Source organism: Eretmochelys imbricata, chromosome 2 (assembly GCF_965152235.1).
Source record: "Eretmochelys imbricata isolate rEreImb1 chromosome 2, rEreImb1.hap1, whole genome shotgun sequence".
NCBI lineage: Eukaryota > Metazoa > Chordata > Testudines > Cheloniidae > Eretmochelys > Eretmochelys imbricata.
Genome location: NC_135573.1, coordinates 185,714,421 through 185,733,135, shown reverse-complemented (window position 1 = coordinate 185,733,135; position 18,715 = coordinate 185,714,421). Strand labels below are relative to the sequence as shown.

Here is an 18,715-nt window from a genome sequence, read left to right as displayed (position 1 = left end):
CCACCCCCTCCTCCCTCCCGGGCCCAGCCGGGGGCCAGACACTCACACCTCCTCCCCCACAGAGCCCAGCCATGCCTCCTCCCAGCCAAGACACCCTACAATAACCCAATTCCAGTTTCTCTGCCCTCTCCTCCCTCCAGAGCCCAGCCGGGGGGCCAGACACTCACACCTTCCCCCGCCCCCCAGAGCCCAGCCATGCCTCCTCCCAGCCAAGACACCCTACAATAGCCCAGTTCCAGTTTCTCTGCCCCCTCCTCCCTCCAGAGCCCAGCCGGGGGGCCAGACACTCACAACTTCCCCCGTCCCCCAGAGCCCAGCCATGCTTCCTACCAGCCAAGACACCCATACTTCCTCCCCCTCGAGCCTCCCCCGCCAACACTCACACCCCCTACCCCCCAGAGTCCAGGAATCCAGAGGGAGAAACAGCCTGATGCTGGGTCCTAGGCTTGGATGGGACGCGCCACTACTCCTTTCCTTCAGGGTGTTCTGGGAACTGCAGCTACTGGTAACCCTCCAATTCCCTCTTCCTTCCTCTCCCCCAGCCTTGTCTTCTATTTGTGAGCTGGGCTCTGCCCGGTCCAGCAGCCCCTAGTGGTGGCCAACAGCTCTGAGCCTATTTCTGTGGGGGGCGGAAGGAAATTCTGCGTCCACAACATTATTTTCTGCAACATTCTGCGTTGCACAGTGACACAGAATTCCCCCAGGATTAGCAGAGTGGTTAGGGTCTCTCCTGAGACATGGGAGACCCAGGTTCAATTCTCCTGATGTGGAGCAGGAACTTGAACTGGGGGTCTCCCACATCCAAGGTGGATGACCTAACCACCTGGCTATAGAGTAATTCTCACACTCTCTCCCTGGCCCAATGATTACCTATTGTCATTTATAATAGATATTCATGGTCATTTATGACAATAGATAGTCATTTTGCCAGGGAAAGAGCGTGAGAACGACTCTTGTGTGGTGGTTAGGGCACCCAATCTAGGATGTGAGAGATCCAAGTACAAGTCACTGATCCTCATGAGGTAGAGGGAATTGAACCTGAGTTTCCCACACTCAGCACAGTACCCTAAACCATTAAGCTAAAGATTATAAGGGAGGTCTAAGTAACCAAAAATATTCATCCAACTTTAGTAACTGAGCTGTTTTCTCTTCACTGAAAGTAAACATCTTTAGGTGGTGAATTTAAAATAAAGGAAGAAGTATCTTTTTATGTACCTGCAAATGAAAACCTCAAAACAGACCAACATTCTTCACAAGGAGTTATTGCTCAAGTTATATTAAACGCACACAAAAAAGGGGGAGCTGAAGTAGTTGAGCTGGGGTTAATGTTGTTTATTCCTCAATTTTAGAGGCACTGTGAATAAGTTGGTATTATCTGTATCGGAGAAAACCCATTTTGATTCTAGTCACTGGTAGGGTGTTGGGAGCCCTTAATGCTCAGGGTAAGTGGGGTTTTCTATTCCCTAAAAAATCCTCTGTTTTGGGTCAGCCTAGGTAAAACCATGTAAAATAAAAGCAGGCAATATCCACACAGTTGAAGTTTTGGATCTTATCATGCATCATAATGCATAAAAGTGAGTCATCTTATGTATTTCTGAGGACAAGATCATATATAATTAATGTTCAATTGTCTCTTTTTAAATTAAAATTTTCTGCAAATGTGCAGCCATCCAAAAAGATGCAGTAAATATTTTCTGTTTTTCAAGTAATACAAAAATAAAATGTACTAAAAAGGTTGTGGCATGCAAATTAATTAAGGAGAACAGAGAGAAGCATAATTGGTTTATTTACTTCTAATGTGTATTTATCTCCCACTAAACAATGAAATTTTCAAAAGGCAAACCACCATATGGAGCAATGGTGGAGATGAAAGTCAGCACACTGATTATGTTCACTGTGGAATTACCTACCATCTCGTATAATATATACACAACATTAAGTCAATACACTGATTTTGAAGGTGTACTCTCAACCATCTTAAGGATGTTTATGCAAAGGTTCCTTAATCTAATTTTTCAAGGAGAATTTTTTTTTTATATTTTGAGGCACAGTTGTGCTTTTGAGCTAATTTATAATATAACCAAATCTAATCTAACACAGCAAAACATGGGACCTAATTCAGCATTTCTTATAAATCAATGAGAACTTCACTTGCATGAAGACTGGATTTATGGTTTGCATATTTTTGAGTCTCGCATATTTTTAAGTCTCACGTATGAAAGTCCCTTGATCCTCTCTGCTTGCTAGTAGCTTCAGCAACCTGGGTTATTATTCCTTCAGATATATATTTTCTTAGTTTTAATAGTTGCTCACACTGTAAACATATACATGCAATTAGGGACTAGGATTTCTGTAAATGGCATCCTCCACTTACTTTACTGCCTGTGAGTTGACTGAGATGTGGTTTTAGTTCATCACCAATTACTGCATGAATAGCTACAAGGCAGAAAACACAAGCCTTACGAACACTGCTCTCCGAATTATCATAACCCTGGAAAGCAAGAAAATTAACATTAATAGCTAGCATATGATTAAAATTCCAAGAGAGGTTTCTTTTTATAGATACATTCCCCCCCCAAAAATAAATCACACTAAATGAACGGTAAGGTTACTAAGAGAAGCACTCCAAAGTTAGAAAATGCCAAAATTAAACTTGCCCAGATAAAGAGAGGTTATTTATCAGTAACTGTTGTTCTTTGAGAGTCACCTCTGTGCATTTACACTTGTGGAATATGGTGCCCCAAGCATAGAACTGTGGAACTGCCTTGAAAATCCTTGTCCATTGACAGGTTTCAGAGTAGCAGCCGTGTTAGTCTGTATTCACAAAAAGAAAAGGCGTTCTTGTGGCACCTTAGAGACTAACAAATTTATTTGAGCATAAGCTTTCGTGAGCGCATCCGATGAAGTGAGCTATAGCTCACGAAAGCTTATGCTCAAATAAATTTGTTAGCCTCCTAAGGTGCCACAAGTACTCCTTTTCTTCTTGTCCATTGAGAAGCATGAGAGATCTTGCATGCGTGCAACATCATTTCCCTACTCGACAAGAATGCGTCCACCAACCACCTCAATTCCTTCTCTCTAACTGTTGAGTCTGGATGTTATATAGAACTCTGAGGTAGAGAGGAAGGGAGTACGTAGTATAAATATACAGAGGTGACTTCTGAAGAACAATAGTTACTGGTTAGTAATCTCTTTCTTCATCAAGAGTCTCTGTAAACTCCCACTTGTGGGATATCAGCAGGATAATGGTGGGTGAGGAGTTCTTAGTTAAATATGGACTGTTGTGCTACTCTCCCAAACTGAGCATCTGAATGCAACTCTAAGGGCATGTCTACACTTACCTCTGGAGTGAACGATCCAGCAGGGTCAATTTATCGTGTCCAGTGAAGACGCAATAAATCAACCGCCGAGCGCTCTCCCGTCGACTCCGGTACTCCACCAGAGTGAGACGCGTAGGCAGAGTCGACGGGGGAGCGGCAGCAGTAGACCTACTGCAGTGAAGACACCGCGGTAAGTAGCTCTAAGTACGTCGACTTCAGCTATGCTATTTTCGTAGCTGAAGTTGTGTAACTTAGACTGATTTAGCTCACGCCCCCACAGTGTAGACCAGGCCTAAGCCTGAGGAGCAGTGCTTTGTGAAAGTGTGCACTGAACTCCAACTTGCTGCTTTACAAGTCACTATGAGGGGATCCTTACTAAGGCACGCCATAGAAGCTGTGTTGGTTCTCATGGACAGGGACTTAAAACCACAGGATACTGATTTTCCAGATAAAATGTAGCAGTGTTCCTTACATCTCCGAATCCAATGTGAAAGTCTGTTTGGTAATGAGTACTTCCTGACATTTCTTCCCATATGCTACCCATAACCTACTGGATTTTCTAAAGGGCTTGATCTTTTACAGGTAAAAAACAGAGCACCCTCTTTACATCTAGGGTATGGAGAAAAAGTTTTCCCAGGGTGGAAATGGGGAAGAACGCAGTGAGAGAAATATACTGAGATTGGTGGCAATCTGAGACCACTTTAGGCACAAAACTTGGATGGGGCTTCATTATGTAGCAGACACAAAAGCACTAAGCTCAGTCCCCTTCCGAGCAGACGTAATTGCTGTAAGAAAGGCCACTTTGATCAATAAATGTTCAAGAGACGCTTAAGCAAGAGGATCAAACCATCAGTTCTGTTAAGGCAAGATTTATGTTCCATGAAGGTGGGGGCTGCCTAATGGGGGCAAATGCATTTACCATGCTCATAAGTAAATTAGCGACAACAAGATGAAAGAGGATGTTTATCCTTAACGTAATCGCGGCAAGCAGATACCTTAAAGAGGCTAAGAATAAGCCCTGAGACATCAGGTACAGAACTCTAGCTGTGCAGGAACCCCAGCTCAGGATGGCGTGAGTCCTCTACCAGTGGCCCAGATTCTAAACCTTTTCCATTTTTGTTTACAGCATTTTATGGTAGAACCGTTCATGGATTGTAGGAGGATGGCCTGCATCCTCCAAGAGGAGAAATGATCCACATAAGTCAACAGGTTATCCTCCACACTGTAAGGGGAGTGTCTGGGTTGGGTTGCACAATCCTTTCTTGCGGTTGAGACAGGAGGGCTGAAGACAGAGGCAATAAGTACAGTGTTTCTCTGACTAGCTTCAGGGGATCAGAATACTAGCGATCACAAGGCCCCATTGTGAGGCCTATGCCAGCTGACTCAGGCTTGTGGGGCTCAGGCTGCAACCCAAACTCTGAGACCCTTCCACCACTCTGGGTCCTAGAGCCTGGGCTCCAGCCCAAGCCCAGAAGGCTACACTGCAATTAAACAGCCCCAAAGCCCAAACCTGGGCCAGTCGTGGGTTTTTAATTGCAGTGTAGACATACCTCTTGGGGCTATTAATAGGAAGTTGGTGCTGTCCAGCAGAAACATTTCAGAGACAGCAGTTATCTGTGTGCATTTGTGCGATATGCTTGCCATTTGTTCTGTTTGCAAGCATACCGGACTATTACCCTTTAGCTCCTTCTGCAAAATATAGCACTGGTTAGTGCTGGTTTCAAGGACCACTCAAGTTGATCCTGAGACCTCCTGCTGAGGAAGTCTGCCTTCGTGTTCTCCCCAGCAAGATGCAAGAGCTACTGGGTGGATTTGGACCTGCATGCACCACATCCAAAATTTTCTTGCCTCCACTAAGAATGCATTCTTCCCTGTTTATTGCTGAAGTATGTGGCCGTGGTGTTGTCTGTAAGCACCTGTACTACATGATGATGCAGAGATAGGTGAAAACCTTTGAGGGATCACTGCAGTGCACTGAGTTCCAGTACACTCATATGAAGTCTGGACTCCCAGGTGTTCTAAAATACCTGATGGTCTAGGCCAGCAGTTCTCAAATTGTGGGTCGGGACCCCATTTTATTGGGGTTGCCAGGGCTGACTTAGACTTTCTGGGGCCCAGAACCAAAGCCTGAGGCCTTCAGCCCTGGGCATCAGGACTCAAGTTACAGGCCCCCTGCCTGGGGCTGAAGTCTTTGGGCTTTGCCCTCCCCGCCCATCTGGGAGCTTGGGCTGGCTCAGGCTTCAACCAGGGGGGAGTAATTTTCATTGTCCAAAGGGGGTCGCGGTGCCATGAAGTTTGAGAACCCCTGGTCTTGGCAAAATGCACACACCAGTCTCGGCTGGAGGCAATGATGGCAACTGATGTGGGGAGCAAAGGATACCTCTCCCCCGCCCCCAGTGGCTGTTGTCCTTGTTTTCTCATCAATCAAGCTGTTGAGCACTCTAGGAGGAACAGTCTCCTTCAAAGGTCATGTATATTTGGTGTGTAATGATCTGTTCATGTTCACGCAAGCAAAGAATGAGATGTTGGTCAAAAAGGCTATCAGCTCTAATAGCCTTAGGAATATTTGTCTACCTATATTGGGACAACTGGCTGCTAAGCACCGCTCACAACAGGGCTTTTCCTCAGTGACTACTCTCAGAAAACAACTGGTACAGACCACAATTTCCCCTGATGTCTGAGGAGCACATCAACTACCAGAAGGTGCTTGGTGAAGACTTTCAGTGTTGTGGACAAGCCAACAGGAAAGACTGAACTAATAATATCACATCTCCACACAGTGCCTCAGGCCCTTGAAGCAAATGTTGTCTGCCACATGAAAGTAAGCACTCTTTAAGTTGACAGTCACACACTAATCTCCCTGGAACAAGGAAAGGATACCGTCCCCTGGAGTTAGCGTCATGAGCTTGAATTTTCTTATGTACTTGTTGAGGTTTCTGAGGTCCAGAATGGGTGTCAGATGGTCATTCTTCTTGGGGATCAGGAAATAGATGTAAAATCCTTTCCCTTGGTGTTGCGACGGAACCTCAACTTTGGCTCTCTTCTTAAGAAGGGAATCCGCATCTTACAAAGGGATTCTCTCCTATGAGAGGTCCCCAAAGAGGGAGGTAACCACATGGTTGCTTGTGCAACCCTACTTCTGGAATTTCCTAACCTTTGAGAGCTTGACGTCACAACTGTAATGCCCATTTAAATGTATGTTTCTTTAAAATGTAACTTTCTAATTCTTTTAAACACTCCCCACCAAATATTGTGGAATCAGACTGACCCCCAACTTAACTCATCAACAGAGTTTGGACCATTTGGTCCACAGACATCTACTACTTGAGCTCATGGAGTAACTGGCAGCAGCAGCAGGTTGACATCCTCCATGTGGACCAACACTAGAGTAGGATGACACACACACTTTGCCAGTAGGTTTCACAGCTGACAGCAGAAGAATGCAGACTCAGGACTACCAGATTAAGTTCCAGGTTCTGAAGGGAATGTTTGCTAGTGGTTAGAGACCCTTTTCCCCGTTTCACTCAGCCTCTCCCTGTCCTCTTCTGTTCTTAGCCTCTCTTCTCCAGCTTCTTCCCCCCCATCCCCATCTGGCTCCTATCCCCCAATTCTGCTCTTATTCCTTCCCTGGCTCCTGCTCTTACCCCCATTCCTCTATTCCTGCCCTTCCCCAGCTCCCGCTGTCTGTATCCCGCTCTTCACTTCTATCTTCCTGCGGAGCTGGGCTAGAATATACCGAGTACTGGTGGAATCTTTGGAGAATTTAGCTAAAGTCTAACAAGCTTCTCCAGATCATGAGCAAATAGAAGTGTTCTGAGGTTCAGAACCTGTCCATATATGGGCAAGTTTTCATGGGGATAGCAAAAAAAGGATCCCTCACAAGAGGGCGACTCCTCCCGTCTCAACAGGACCAAATTTCAAGTCCTTGGTCCAAAGCATGGAGCAAAATAGTTACAGGATTTTTTTTTTTTAATGGGCAAAACAATGCACTTTTCCCTAATCTATTTCTTGGAAACCGCTGAATCATTTTTACTAAAACTCCCCTCCCTGACCAAAAAAACAAAAACAAAAAACAAACACACACACATGCCTGAGACACTTAGCACGGAAAATTTCAGTCCAAACTTTTAAGTTTAGCAAAATTATAAGTAACTGAAAACAGGTTCTTATAATGGAAAGTATCTGGCAACCTTACCTGTGGCAACATTTTCTGCACTTCCTATAAGGAGGGTTATGATGGCACTGTAAAAGTATCTTTTGTGCCAAAAAAGTAATATCGGAAAGAAGCACAGCTGAACTGGTACAATATTTTCCATTTTAATACACAGGTTAACATAAAGCAAAGTTTAAAAACATTTAAGCTATACTTCAGTCTGCCCTATCCAAACCTCAGCTCGGCTATGAGACCATTTGGGTATGTCTACAGTGCAATAAAATATCCATGGCTGGCCTGTGTCAGCTGACTTGGGACTCACGGGGGCTTGGGCTGGGAGGGCTATAAAATTGCTGTATAGATGTTTGGGCTCAGGCTGGAGTCTGGGCCCCTCCCCGTCATGGGATCTCAGAGCCTGAGTCAGGTGACACAGGCCAGCCACAGATGTTTTATTGCAGTGTAGACACATGCTTTGTGGCCCTGTCTTCTCTTTTCTTTCTCATTTTTAAAACAGTGGATTTTATAAAAAAGAAAATAAAAATTATTTTAAAGGAACAGGGAAAAATATTACATGGTATTTAAATATACAAAGCATTTAAACTGAATTAGTAGAGCCAATTTAAGTCACCCAAATGTAGGATAAGATCCTGCAATGTGCTGAGCATCTAATAGGTGATACTCAGAACCTCACTGGATCAAGATTCTTAATGATTTAGCAGAGATCAGCATGTGAACCATAAATATGATGACTGCATAATATTATTTATTTAACATGAACTAGGACTTCTCAAATGTTAATTTCAATGTATATCATCACCGGCCACTAAATTAAGAAATGTGAAATCTTCCTGAAAATAAAGTATCACTAAAATGGTTTCAAATCATCTAATCTACTCTAAAGGCTGAAAACGTGTTGCATCTAGATAAATGTTTTTTAATGTTTCTAAGATCTTAGGGCTTCCGTGCATTGTGGTCTGTTGAAGTAAATAAGAGCCATTTCTAATCAACGGCACAATTAAAAACTGCAAATAACTAAATTTGGTAAGATGACTGCTAGATTATTCTGCACATCAATACAAAACCAGACTTCAGTTGCCCCAAAACAGATTCTCCAATGTTTTCATTCTTTGGTCAACTTTACACAAAAAAAGTCACCTAGTAGACTCTCTTTCCAAAAACCGAATCCTGCCCCCCTCGTTCTTAAAATATTTAATTTTAAGAAATGAAGCGAGAGCTTTACAGGGCAGTTTTGAAACACAAAGAGAACCACTACTTAAAAGTAATCTAATAATAGCCCCAAAAGCTGAAATTTAATTTAATAGTTTTACTCTTTAGGAACACATTAAATTTTAATGTATCTTCTTAAAATCCTAGACAGTTATCATTAATTTTAGCTGACTGAGAATCAGAATGACGTTGCTCCAAACAACAAAGATATTTTGGACCTATCTCTGAGCACCCCATTGTGGTTTTTTTTTCTGAGGGTCTCCTGTGTTTGGGACCTGGGCCTCTGGCAGATTCCTCTAAAGTGCTGCTTTTGCCAGGGCAATAATGTCCTACACCAGCATTGAAACAAATACAGCAAACCCCAAAGGCTTCCCTTTGGTCCGCCTTTCCAACAAAAATAGAATCTACACTATAAATACCACTGGACCTGTCTCACCTCTGCTGGGCTTGAAGTTTCAGCCTCTCCATTTCTCTGTTCTTCCCTGTGACTCAATCTCCTGAGAGAAACTTCCTGCGAGTACTATCCCTTCACTGGGCTCACTACATAGCTAATGCTGTCTCCTGCAACTATACCTTTCTCCCACTCCCCACCTTCCTTATACAGCCTCTCCTCCCACGAGATTGTGTCACACTCTTTCGAGTTCCTCCCTCAACCTGACTACACCCTCTCCAGGTATACCAGATGGAGCTCTCAAGCTCTCTCTAACCATTCCTGGGCCAGCGTGGGCTTTGTATACTCCATCACGGGGCCACAAATGCAACCATCTACAACCCAAATCAAAAAGAAAAGGAGTACTTGTGGCACCTTAGAGACTAACAAATTTATCTAAGCATAAGCTTTCGTGAGCTACAGCTCACTTCATCGGATCAAAGTTTTCCATGAGAGCTAAGTGATATGCTAAAGAGATTTAAACTTCTGCTTAATTCTTTACATCTGCTATAGTTTCTTACCTGTATTAGACCTGGCACAATCTCTGGTAAAAGCTGAGCAAGCGTTTCTTTAGATACTCTCTCTATCACTTTTGTCTGCATTTTGATTGCAGCCAGATTAATGGGGTAATCTGCAGTTTGGATAATAGGACAAAGTACTTTGATGCACTGATCTGGGCTAATGGAAGTCGCCAGCATTGAAGCAGCTTCTTCAGCAGATCTCACCACCTAAAAAAAGATTAAATAAAACAATGGAGAAAATAGTTTTAAAAAAAGCTTGTGCAGTCTAAATTCTGACAGTTCTGCTCTTGAACCTTGCAGTGAAATCAATATATTTTATTTAGTTTTATTTACAGCTCTACAGTACTGTAAAATGATCTGGACTGAAAGAGACCATTGGAAACAAATTTTCAAAAATCCTCAGCACCCAGCAGTTCCTAAATGGAAGCGGCTCTTCTGAAAATGTGGGTAATAATCTAGGCCTAACTTCTGCATTGTGGCAATACAGACATTAGCATTCCCCACGTCTCCCTGGCAATAGGTGCTGAGTCAAGCCTGGAATCTCTTTAGTGATTGCTATTCCACATTCACCCTTGACAGACTGCTGAAGTCTCAGTTAATATTTTTAACACACAATTTCCCTACTGTAACCCTCTACTTCTTCAAAAAGAAAAGGAGTACTTGTGGCACCTTAGGCCTGGTCTAAACTTCGAGTTTATGTCGGATTTAGCAGCATTACATCGAATTAACCCTGCACTCATCCACACAACAAAGCCATTTTTTTCGACATAAAGGGCTCTTAAAACTGATTTCCATACTTCTCCCCAATGAGGGGATTAGCGCTGAAATCGCCGTTTCGAATTAGGGTTAGTGTGGACGCAATTCGAAGGTATTGGCCTCCGGGAGCTATCCCACAGTGCACCATTGTGACCACTCTGGACAGCGTTCTGAACTTGGATGCACTGGCCAGGTGTACAGGAAAAGCCCCGAGAACTTTTGACTCTCATTTCCTGTTTGGCCAGGCGAGCTCATCAGTACAGGTGACCATACAGTCCCAGAATCGAAAAAGAGCCCCAGCATGGACCGAACGGGATGTACTGGATCTGATCACTGTATGGGGAGAGAAATCCATGCTATCAGAACTACGTTCCTGTCATAAATATAAAGGGAAGGGTAAACCCCTTTGAAATCCCTCCTGGCCAGGGGAAAGCTCCTCTCACCTGTAAAGGGTTAAGAAGCTAAAGGTAACCTCGCTGGCACCTGATCAAAATGACCAATGAGGAGACAAGATACTTTCAAAAGCTGGGAGGAGGGAGAGAAACAAAGGGTCTGTGTCAGTCTGTATGCTGGTCTTTGCCAGGGATGGACCAGGAATGGAGTCTTAGAACTTTTAGTAAGTAATCTAGCTAGGTATGTGTTAGATTATGATTTCTTTAAATGGCTGAGAAAAGAATTGTGCTGAATAGAATAACTATTTCTGTCTGTCTATCTTTTTTGTAACTTAAGGTTTTGCCTAGAGGGGTTCTCTATGTTTTTGAATCTAATTACCCTGTAAGATATCTACCATCCTGATTTTACAGGGGGGATTTCTTTATTTCTATTTACTTCTATTTTTATTAAAAGTCTTCTTGTAAGAAACTGAATGCTTTTTCATTGTTCTCAGAACCAAGGGTTTGGGTCTGTGGTCACCTATGCAAATTGGTGAGGCTTTTTATCCAACATTTCCCAGGAAAGGGGGGGTGCAAGTGTTGGGAGGATTGTTCATTGTTCTTAAGATCCAAGGGTCTGGGTCTGTAGTCACCTAGGCAAATTGGTGAGGCTTTTTACCAAACCTTGTCCAGGAAGTGGGGTGCAAGGTTTTGGGAAGTATTTTGGGGGGAAGGACGCGTCCAAACAGCTCTTCCCCAGTAACCAGTATTAGTTTGGTGGTGGTAGCGGCCAGTCCAAGGACAACGGGGGGAATATTTTGTACCTTGGGGAAGTTTTTGACCTAAGCTGGTAAAGATAAGCTTAGGAGGTTTTTCATGCAGGTCCCCACATCTGTACCCTAGAGTTCAGAGTGGGGGAGGAACTTTGACAGTTCCAAAAGACGAAATGCCAAAACATTTAAAAAAACCTCCGAGGCCATGAGGGACAGAGGCTACAGCAGGGACGCAACACAGTGCCGCATGAAACTTAAGGAGCTCAAACAAACCTAGCAGAAAACCAAAGAATCAAACAGACGCTCTGGGACAAGAGCCCCAGACATGCCGCTTCTACGCTGAGCTGCATGCAATTCTAGGGGGGGGCCACCACCACTACCCCACCCCTGTCCGTGGATTCTGATGATGGGGTTCTCTCCGCCATGCCTGAGGACTTTGCGGATGGGGAAGATGAGGAGGACGACGAGCTTGAGGAGAGCACACTGCACACCATTCTCCCCGACAGCCAGGATCTTTTTCTCACCCTGACTGAAATACCCTCCCAACCCAACGAAGCTGGAGAAGGGACCTCTGGTGAGTGTACCTTTTTAAATATAATACATGTTATATAAGCAAGTGTTTTTTAATGATTAAGTAGTCCTGAGGACTTGGAATGCATTCGTGGCCAGTACAGCTACTGGAAAAGTCAGTTAACGTGTCTGGGGAGGGAGCAGAAATCCTCCAGGGACATCTCCATGAAGTTCTCCTGGAGGTACTCTACAAGCCTTTGCAGAAGGTTTCTGGAGAGAGCAGCCTTCTTTCGTCCTCCATGGTAGGACACTTTACCACATCATGCTAGTAGCAAGTAATCTGGTATCATTGATGACAGAGCCTGGCAGCGTATGGTCCCGGTGTTAGCTGGCATTCAAGCAACATCCGTTCTTTATCTGTCTGTATTATCCTCAGGAGAGTGATATCGTTCATGTTAACCTGGTTGAAATAGGGGAATTAAGGGAACATTCAGAGGTGGCCTGTGGCTGAAAAGAAATCCTCCCCGCAGTCAGCCACGCCGGGGGGCGGGGGAGGGCACGGCACTGGCGCTGAGCTGTTCGCATTTGGCTAGCAGGGATCTTCCCTGATACCAGCCATGTGGTGGGGGGAGGGGTAAAGTGATCATCCCAGAAAGTTGGATGTGGTGGTGGGGGGGGGGGGGAGGGTTAGTTTGGTTTCTGCTGCTGCACGTTAACAGGAAAACCGCATCACTAAATGGCCAACTCAACGTGCTTTGCTTGGTACGGGAGAGGAGGGCGCTGCTGTTATGAAGGTTACAGAAGCCAAAAGACTATGGCTTACCCTGGCCGCCTGCAAGTCGAATTCTGTTGCCCAGCACTGTGTGCGTGTGTGTGATCTCTAACACCACAGCCGCAGGCACTCAATATAAGATGCAAAATGCGACCTTGTACCAAAAATCACATGTGCTACGTAATGTGAATAGTGTTGTTCACCGTGAAAGAGTATACCCATTGTTCTGTAAAATGTATCTTTTAAAATACTTCACTCCCTTTTTTTCCTCCAGCAGCTGCAAATGTTTCAAGCCTCCCTCCTCCGTCCCAAAGGCTATCTCAGATCAGGCGGTGAAAAAAAAAGCAAGCGTGATTAAATGTTCTCTGAGCTCATGCAGTCCGGCACTGACAGAGCTCAGCAGAATGTGTGGAGGCACACAATGGCAGAGTACAGGAAAGTGGCCGATGAACGCGAGGAGAGGTGGTGGCATGAGGTAATGCTGGGGCTACTGCGGGATCAAACGGACATGCTCCAGCGTCTGGTGGAGGTTCATGAACGGCAGCAGGATCACAGACTGCCGCTGCAACCCCTGTTTAACCAACCTCCCTCCTCCCCAAGTTCCATAGCCTCCTCACCCAGACGCCCAAGAACGCGGGGGTGGAGGCTCCAGGCACCCAACCACTCCACCCCAGTGAACAGCCCAAGCAACAGAAGGCTGGCAATCAACAAGTTTTAAAGTGGCCTTTTCCTTCCCTCCTACCCTCCTCCCACACCCCACCTGGGCTACCCTGTGAGTTATCTCCCTATTTTTATAATCAATTAATAAAGAATACATGTTTTTTAAACAATAGTGACTATTTCCTTTGCAAGCAAGCTGTGATCGAAGCGGAGAGGGTGGGTGGCTTACAGGGAATTTAGAGGCAACCAAGGGGGCGGGTTTTTATCAAGGAGAAACAAACAGAAGTGTCACACAGTACCTTGGCCAGTCATGCAACTGGTTTTCAAAGCTTCTCTGATGCACAGCGCTTCCTGCTGTGCTCTTCTAACCGCCCTGGTGTCTGGCTGCGCGTATTCAGGAGCCAGGCAATTTGCATCAACCTCCCATCCTGCCATAAACGTCTCCCCCTTACTCTCACAGAGATTGTGGAGCACACAGCAAGCAGCAATAACAATGGGAATACTGGTTTCACTGAGGTCTGAGCGAGTCAGTAAACTGCGCCAGCAACCCTTTAAACGTCCAAATGCACACTCTACCACCATTCTGCACTTGCTCAGCCTGTAGTTGAACAGCTCCTTACTACTGTCCAGCGTGCCTGTGTACGGCTTCATGAGCCAGGGCATTAAGGGGTAGGCTGGGTCCCCAAGGATAACTACAGGCATTTCAACATCCCCAACAGTTATTTTCTGGTCTGGGAAGTAAATCCCTTCCTGCAGCCATTTAAACAGACCAGAGTTTCTGAAGACATGAGCATCATGAACCTTTCCCGGCCATCCCACGTTGATGTCGGTGAAACGTCCCTTGTGATCCAGCAGTGCTTGCAGCACCATTGAAAAATACCCCTTGCGGTTTATGTACTGGCTGCCCTGGTGGTCTGGTCCCAAGACAGGAATATGCGTTCCGTCTATAACCCCACCACAGTTAGGGAATCCCATTGCAACAAAGCCATCTAGTATGACCTGCACATTTCCCAGAGTCACTACCTTTGATAGCAGCAGCTCAATGATTGCGTTAGCTACTTGCATCACAGCAACCCCCACAGTAGATTTGTCCACTCCAAATTGATTACCAACTGACCGGTAGCTGTCTGGCGTTGCAAGCTTCCACAGAGCTATTGCCACTCGCTTGTGAACTGTGCGGGCTGCTCTCATCTCGGTAATCTTGCGCTTCAGGGTAGGGGAAAGCAGGTCACAAAGTTCCATGGAAGTGCCCTTACACATGCAAAAGTTTCGCAGCCACTGGGAATCATCCCATACCTGCAACCCTATGCGGTCCCACCACTCTGTGCTTGTTTCCCGGGCCCAAAATCAGCGTTCCACGGCATGAGCCTGCCCCAGTAACACCATGATCTCCAAATTGCTGGGGACCGCTGTTTTAGAGAAATCTGTGTTCATGTCCTCATCACTGCGCTGCCGTTGCCTTCTCGCCTGGTTTTTCAGGTGCTGGTTCTGCATAACTGCATGATAATGCGCGGTGTTTACAATGATCATAACCGCTGCAGTGAGCTGAACGGGCTCCATGCTTGCTGTGCTATGGCGTCTGCTTGGGCAATCCAGGGAAAAGGGCGCAAAACGATTGTCTGCTGTTGCTCTGACGGAGGGAGGGGCAACTGACAACATGGCTTACAGGGAATTCAAATCAACAAAGGCGGTGGCTTTGCATCAAGGAGAAACACAATGGCCCCCTCAAGGACAGAACTCAAAACCTTGGGTTTAGCAGGCCGTTGATTTCACGGAAGGAGGAAGAAAGGGAGGAGAAAATGAATACAAAACAAATCTGGTCTATTTCTTGTTTTGATCCACTTCATCTATCTTTATACATCTTGCTGGCAGCAGACGGTGCAGTACAACTGCTAGCCATCGTCATCTCCTGGGTGCCTGGCAGAAGACGGTGCAGTATGACTGCTAGCCATCGGTCATCTCCTGGCTGCTCATTAGAAGACGGTGCAGTAGGACGGCCGGCAGAACTGAACTGCCATGAGACGAAACTTAAAAGGGAAATGACCGGCTGAGTCACTCCCATGTTTGCCCAGTCGCCCCTGACCGACCTCACTGAGGTCGGCTAAAAGAGCACCCTGGAGTATGGCGACGATGGCTACCAGTCATACTGCATTGTCTGCTGCCAAAAGGCAATGAGCTGCTACTGTGTAGCAATGCAGTACCGCGTCTGCCAGCACCCAGGAGACATACGGTGACTGTGAGCTGAGTGGGCTCCATGCTTGCCGTGGTATGGCGTCTGCACAGGTAACCCAGGAAAAAAGGCGCGAAACGATTGTCTGCCATTGCTTTCACAGAGGGAGGAAGGGAGGGAAGGGGGGGCCTGATGATATGTACCTAGAACCACCCACGACAATGTTTTTGCCCTATCAGGCATTGCGATTTCTACCCAGAATTCAAACGGGCAGCGGGAACTGTGGGATAGCTACCCACAGTGCAACACTCTGGAAGTCGACGGTTGCCTCAGTACTGTGGAAGCACTCTGCCGACTAAATGCACTTAGAGCATTTGTGTGGGGTCACACACAATCGACTGTATAAAAACGCTTTTTACAAAACCGAATTCTATAAATTCGACCTTATTTCGTAGTGTAGACATGGCCTTAGAGACTAACTAATTTATTTAAGCATAAGCTTAGTCTCTAAGGTGCCACAAGTACTCCTTTTCTTTTTGCGGATACAAACTAACACAGCTGCTAGTCTCTACTTCTTGTAGGTACTTGCTGATCAGAGACAGATTTTCCATTCATTCAAGAAAATTATTTTAGATAACAGCACATATATTTTTACATTGGCTAGAAGTCTAGAAGTTACGCATAAAAGTTAGAAATTAAGTCTAGAAGTTAGGCATAAAAGTTAGAAAAAAAAATAGCAAAAATTAGCACCGGAATCTTCAACTAATAGAGGATTTAGTAAGGGAACAAAACAGTAATTAGTTGTGTGCTAACAGCTTGCAGATCAAGAGGATGTGGATACAAATGTGGATATTGGACAGGTTTCTACCCTAAAAGGCATGCTTCTGCAACTGTGCTCCCTGCTGGATGGCACTACACACAGCCAGGTTTGTGATGTACAGAGTGCTGCTTGCTACGTGAAGCTCTAGAACGTCCCCCTTCACTGGTTGCTTCTGGGAGGGGGTAGGGTGAGTTTGAACTCACATGCCAGGGCTTGCACTTTCCCTGTCCACTTCCAGGGAAGTAGGAGGGGTGAATGCACCAATACTCTCCCTGCCACTTCTGGCGATTGTGTGCGGGGACTCACGGGAGTGGTGAGGAGGAAGAGTCTACAAAGCTCTCGTTCTGTCCCCAACTCTGCCCCCCTTTCTCCCTTTGTTTCTCTCTTTCATGAACACAGCTAGGGAAAGGGTGTGGAATGGGGAAGTGAAAACAAGTGATGGAGAGAATGTAATAATGAATATACTGTATGGAATAAATGGGGAGGGAAGAAAAAGAGGAAACAATGAGAGACTAATGTGAGAGGGCAGGGTCGTGGGAGAGATTGCAGTCACAAGTTTCAAAAACTTGAGCTCAGGCAATCAATTAGTTCCACACAGTGTAAAAAAAAATTTGGAAAAAAAACACTGGTGAAAGTTAAGTTTTAAAAAATGAGAGGAATGTTTACTTCTTTCTTTGTCTGCCGACCTCAAAAGCAATATTTATGTGAATTGCTTAATTTTATGTAGGGTTGCCAACTTTCTAATCACACAAAACTGAACACCCTTGCCCCGCCCCCATCCCGAGGCCCCACCCCTTCTCTGAGGCCATCCTCCCCACTCACTTCATCCCCATCCCTCTGTCGCTTGCTCTCACCCACCCTTGCTCACTTTCACCGGGCTGGAGCAACGGGTTGGGGTGAGGGTTCTTGGGTGGGGTCGGGGTACGGGCTCCAGAAGGGAGTTTGGGTGTGGGGGAGGCCTCAGCGTTTGGGCAGCAGGTTCAGGGTGCAGGCTCCGGGTGGCGCTTACCTCAGGTGACTCCCCAGAAGTGGTGACATGTCCCTCAGCTCCTAGGCACAGGGACAGCCAGGTGGCTCTGTGCACTATCTCTGCCCACTGGGGCCTCCCCCGCCTCTCCCATTGGCTGCGGTTCCCGGCCAGTGGAAGCTGTGGAGCCGGCGCTCGGGGCCGGGGCAGCGTGCAGAGTCCCCCTGAAATTACTTGTCTCCCCCAACACTCTACCCAGCCACTAATTGGCCAAAGATACTAGGTAGGGAAAAAGCTGAGGTCCCATGCCGCACTGATTCCAGTGGCAGGGCAGCGTTCTTCTGTTTGAAGGGGCATGTTTAAAGCTGCATGACCCCCGGGACTGCACAAACAGTTTAAAACCATGAAGTTGCACTATTCACAGCACTATGTTACAGCAAACAACATGTCAAGGAATTTCTAAAGTGTTGGTATTTTTATGCATAATTGAGAGCATTTCTGTATATTATTAAAACGGATTATCAATGGATTACCAGGCTCTGGATTAACCATGTTGCTACAAAACATTTTAGAATTCATCAATGGACACAGAACCTGGTAATTCTTCTATCTCTGATCATCATATATGATGTTTGCAACAACACCATGCCATACAAGTAGATTCTCATAGGGTTTTTCATTGACACCTTTCATTTACTTTTAAAGAGCTGCTACATCTCCAGGTGGCATATAACTTGCAGTCAAATTAATTTAGTTGTTTTAGAGACATACCAAAATGATGACAACCATGATATTTGCTCCTTTTCTTCTGTTTACAAAAATTATATCAAGATGTATCTTTTTTCACCTTTCCCTCTGTTGAACTAGATGTAGCATACATTTAATGCTTTTGCTTTTCTGAGAAATACACTTTGAAAAGCAAAAACATGATGGTGATGATACAATATAAAAATGTTTCCCTGTGTACACATTTCTTCCAGGACCTATAGCTTAAAAGGAAGGTTATCTTCTTTATCCTTCTAGTAGTCCTGAAAGTGATCCATCTGATGCTCAGAGTTGGGGGCATGTGTCTCTCATTTGGGGACAATAGCTAAGTAGGAATCCATTTTATTTGGGTTGAAATTGTGCATTTCAGGGTCCATAAATCAGTAATTCTTCCTACTATAACATGCCTTTATTAACCAATATTTACTGAATCCTTGACTATCAAACCAATTACTTCCCCACTGGCATTTGAATCATTTATCAAGCATATTCTTTGAACA

The 18,715-nt window shown here is 45.3% G+C and overlaps 1 protein-coding gene across 15 annotated transcripts in view; it reads right to left on the bottom strand.

The window, feature by feature from the left end:
- The window catches only part of CLASP2 (cytoplasmic linker associated protein 2), a 276,272-nt gene that overhangs the window by 5,106 nt on the left and 252,451 nt on the right, over positions 1–18,715 (bottom strand). For all 15 annotated transcript variants that reach the window (XM_077811095.1, XM_077811084.1, XM_077811089.1 and 12 more), the window contains 2 exons: positions 9,652–9,858; positions 2,375–2,491 (listed from right to left, as the gene is read on the bottom strand). In XM_077811095.1, the coding sequence (XP_077667221.1) occupies positions 2,375–2,491; positions 9,652–9,858 (324 nt within the window). The remainder of the gene's footprint in view (positions 1–2,374; positions 2,492–9,651; positions 9,859–18,715) is intronic.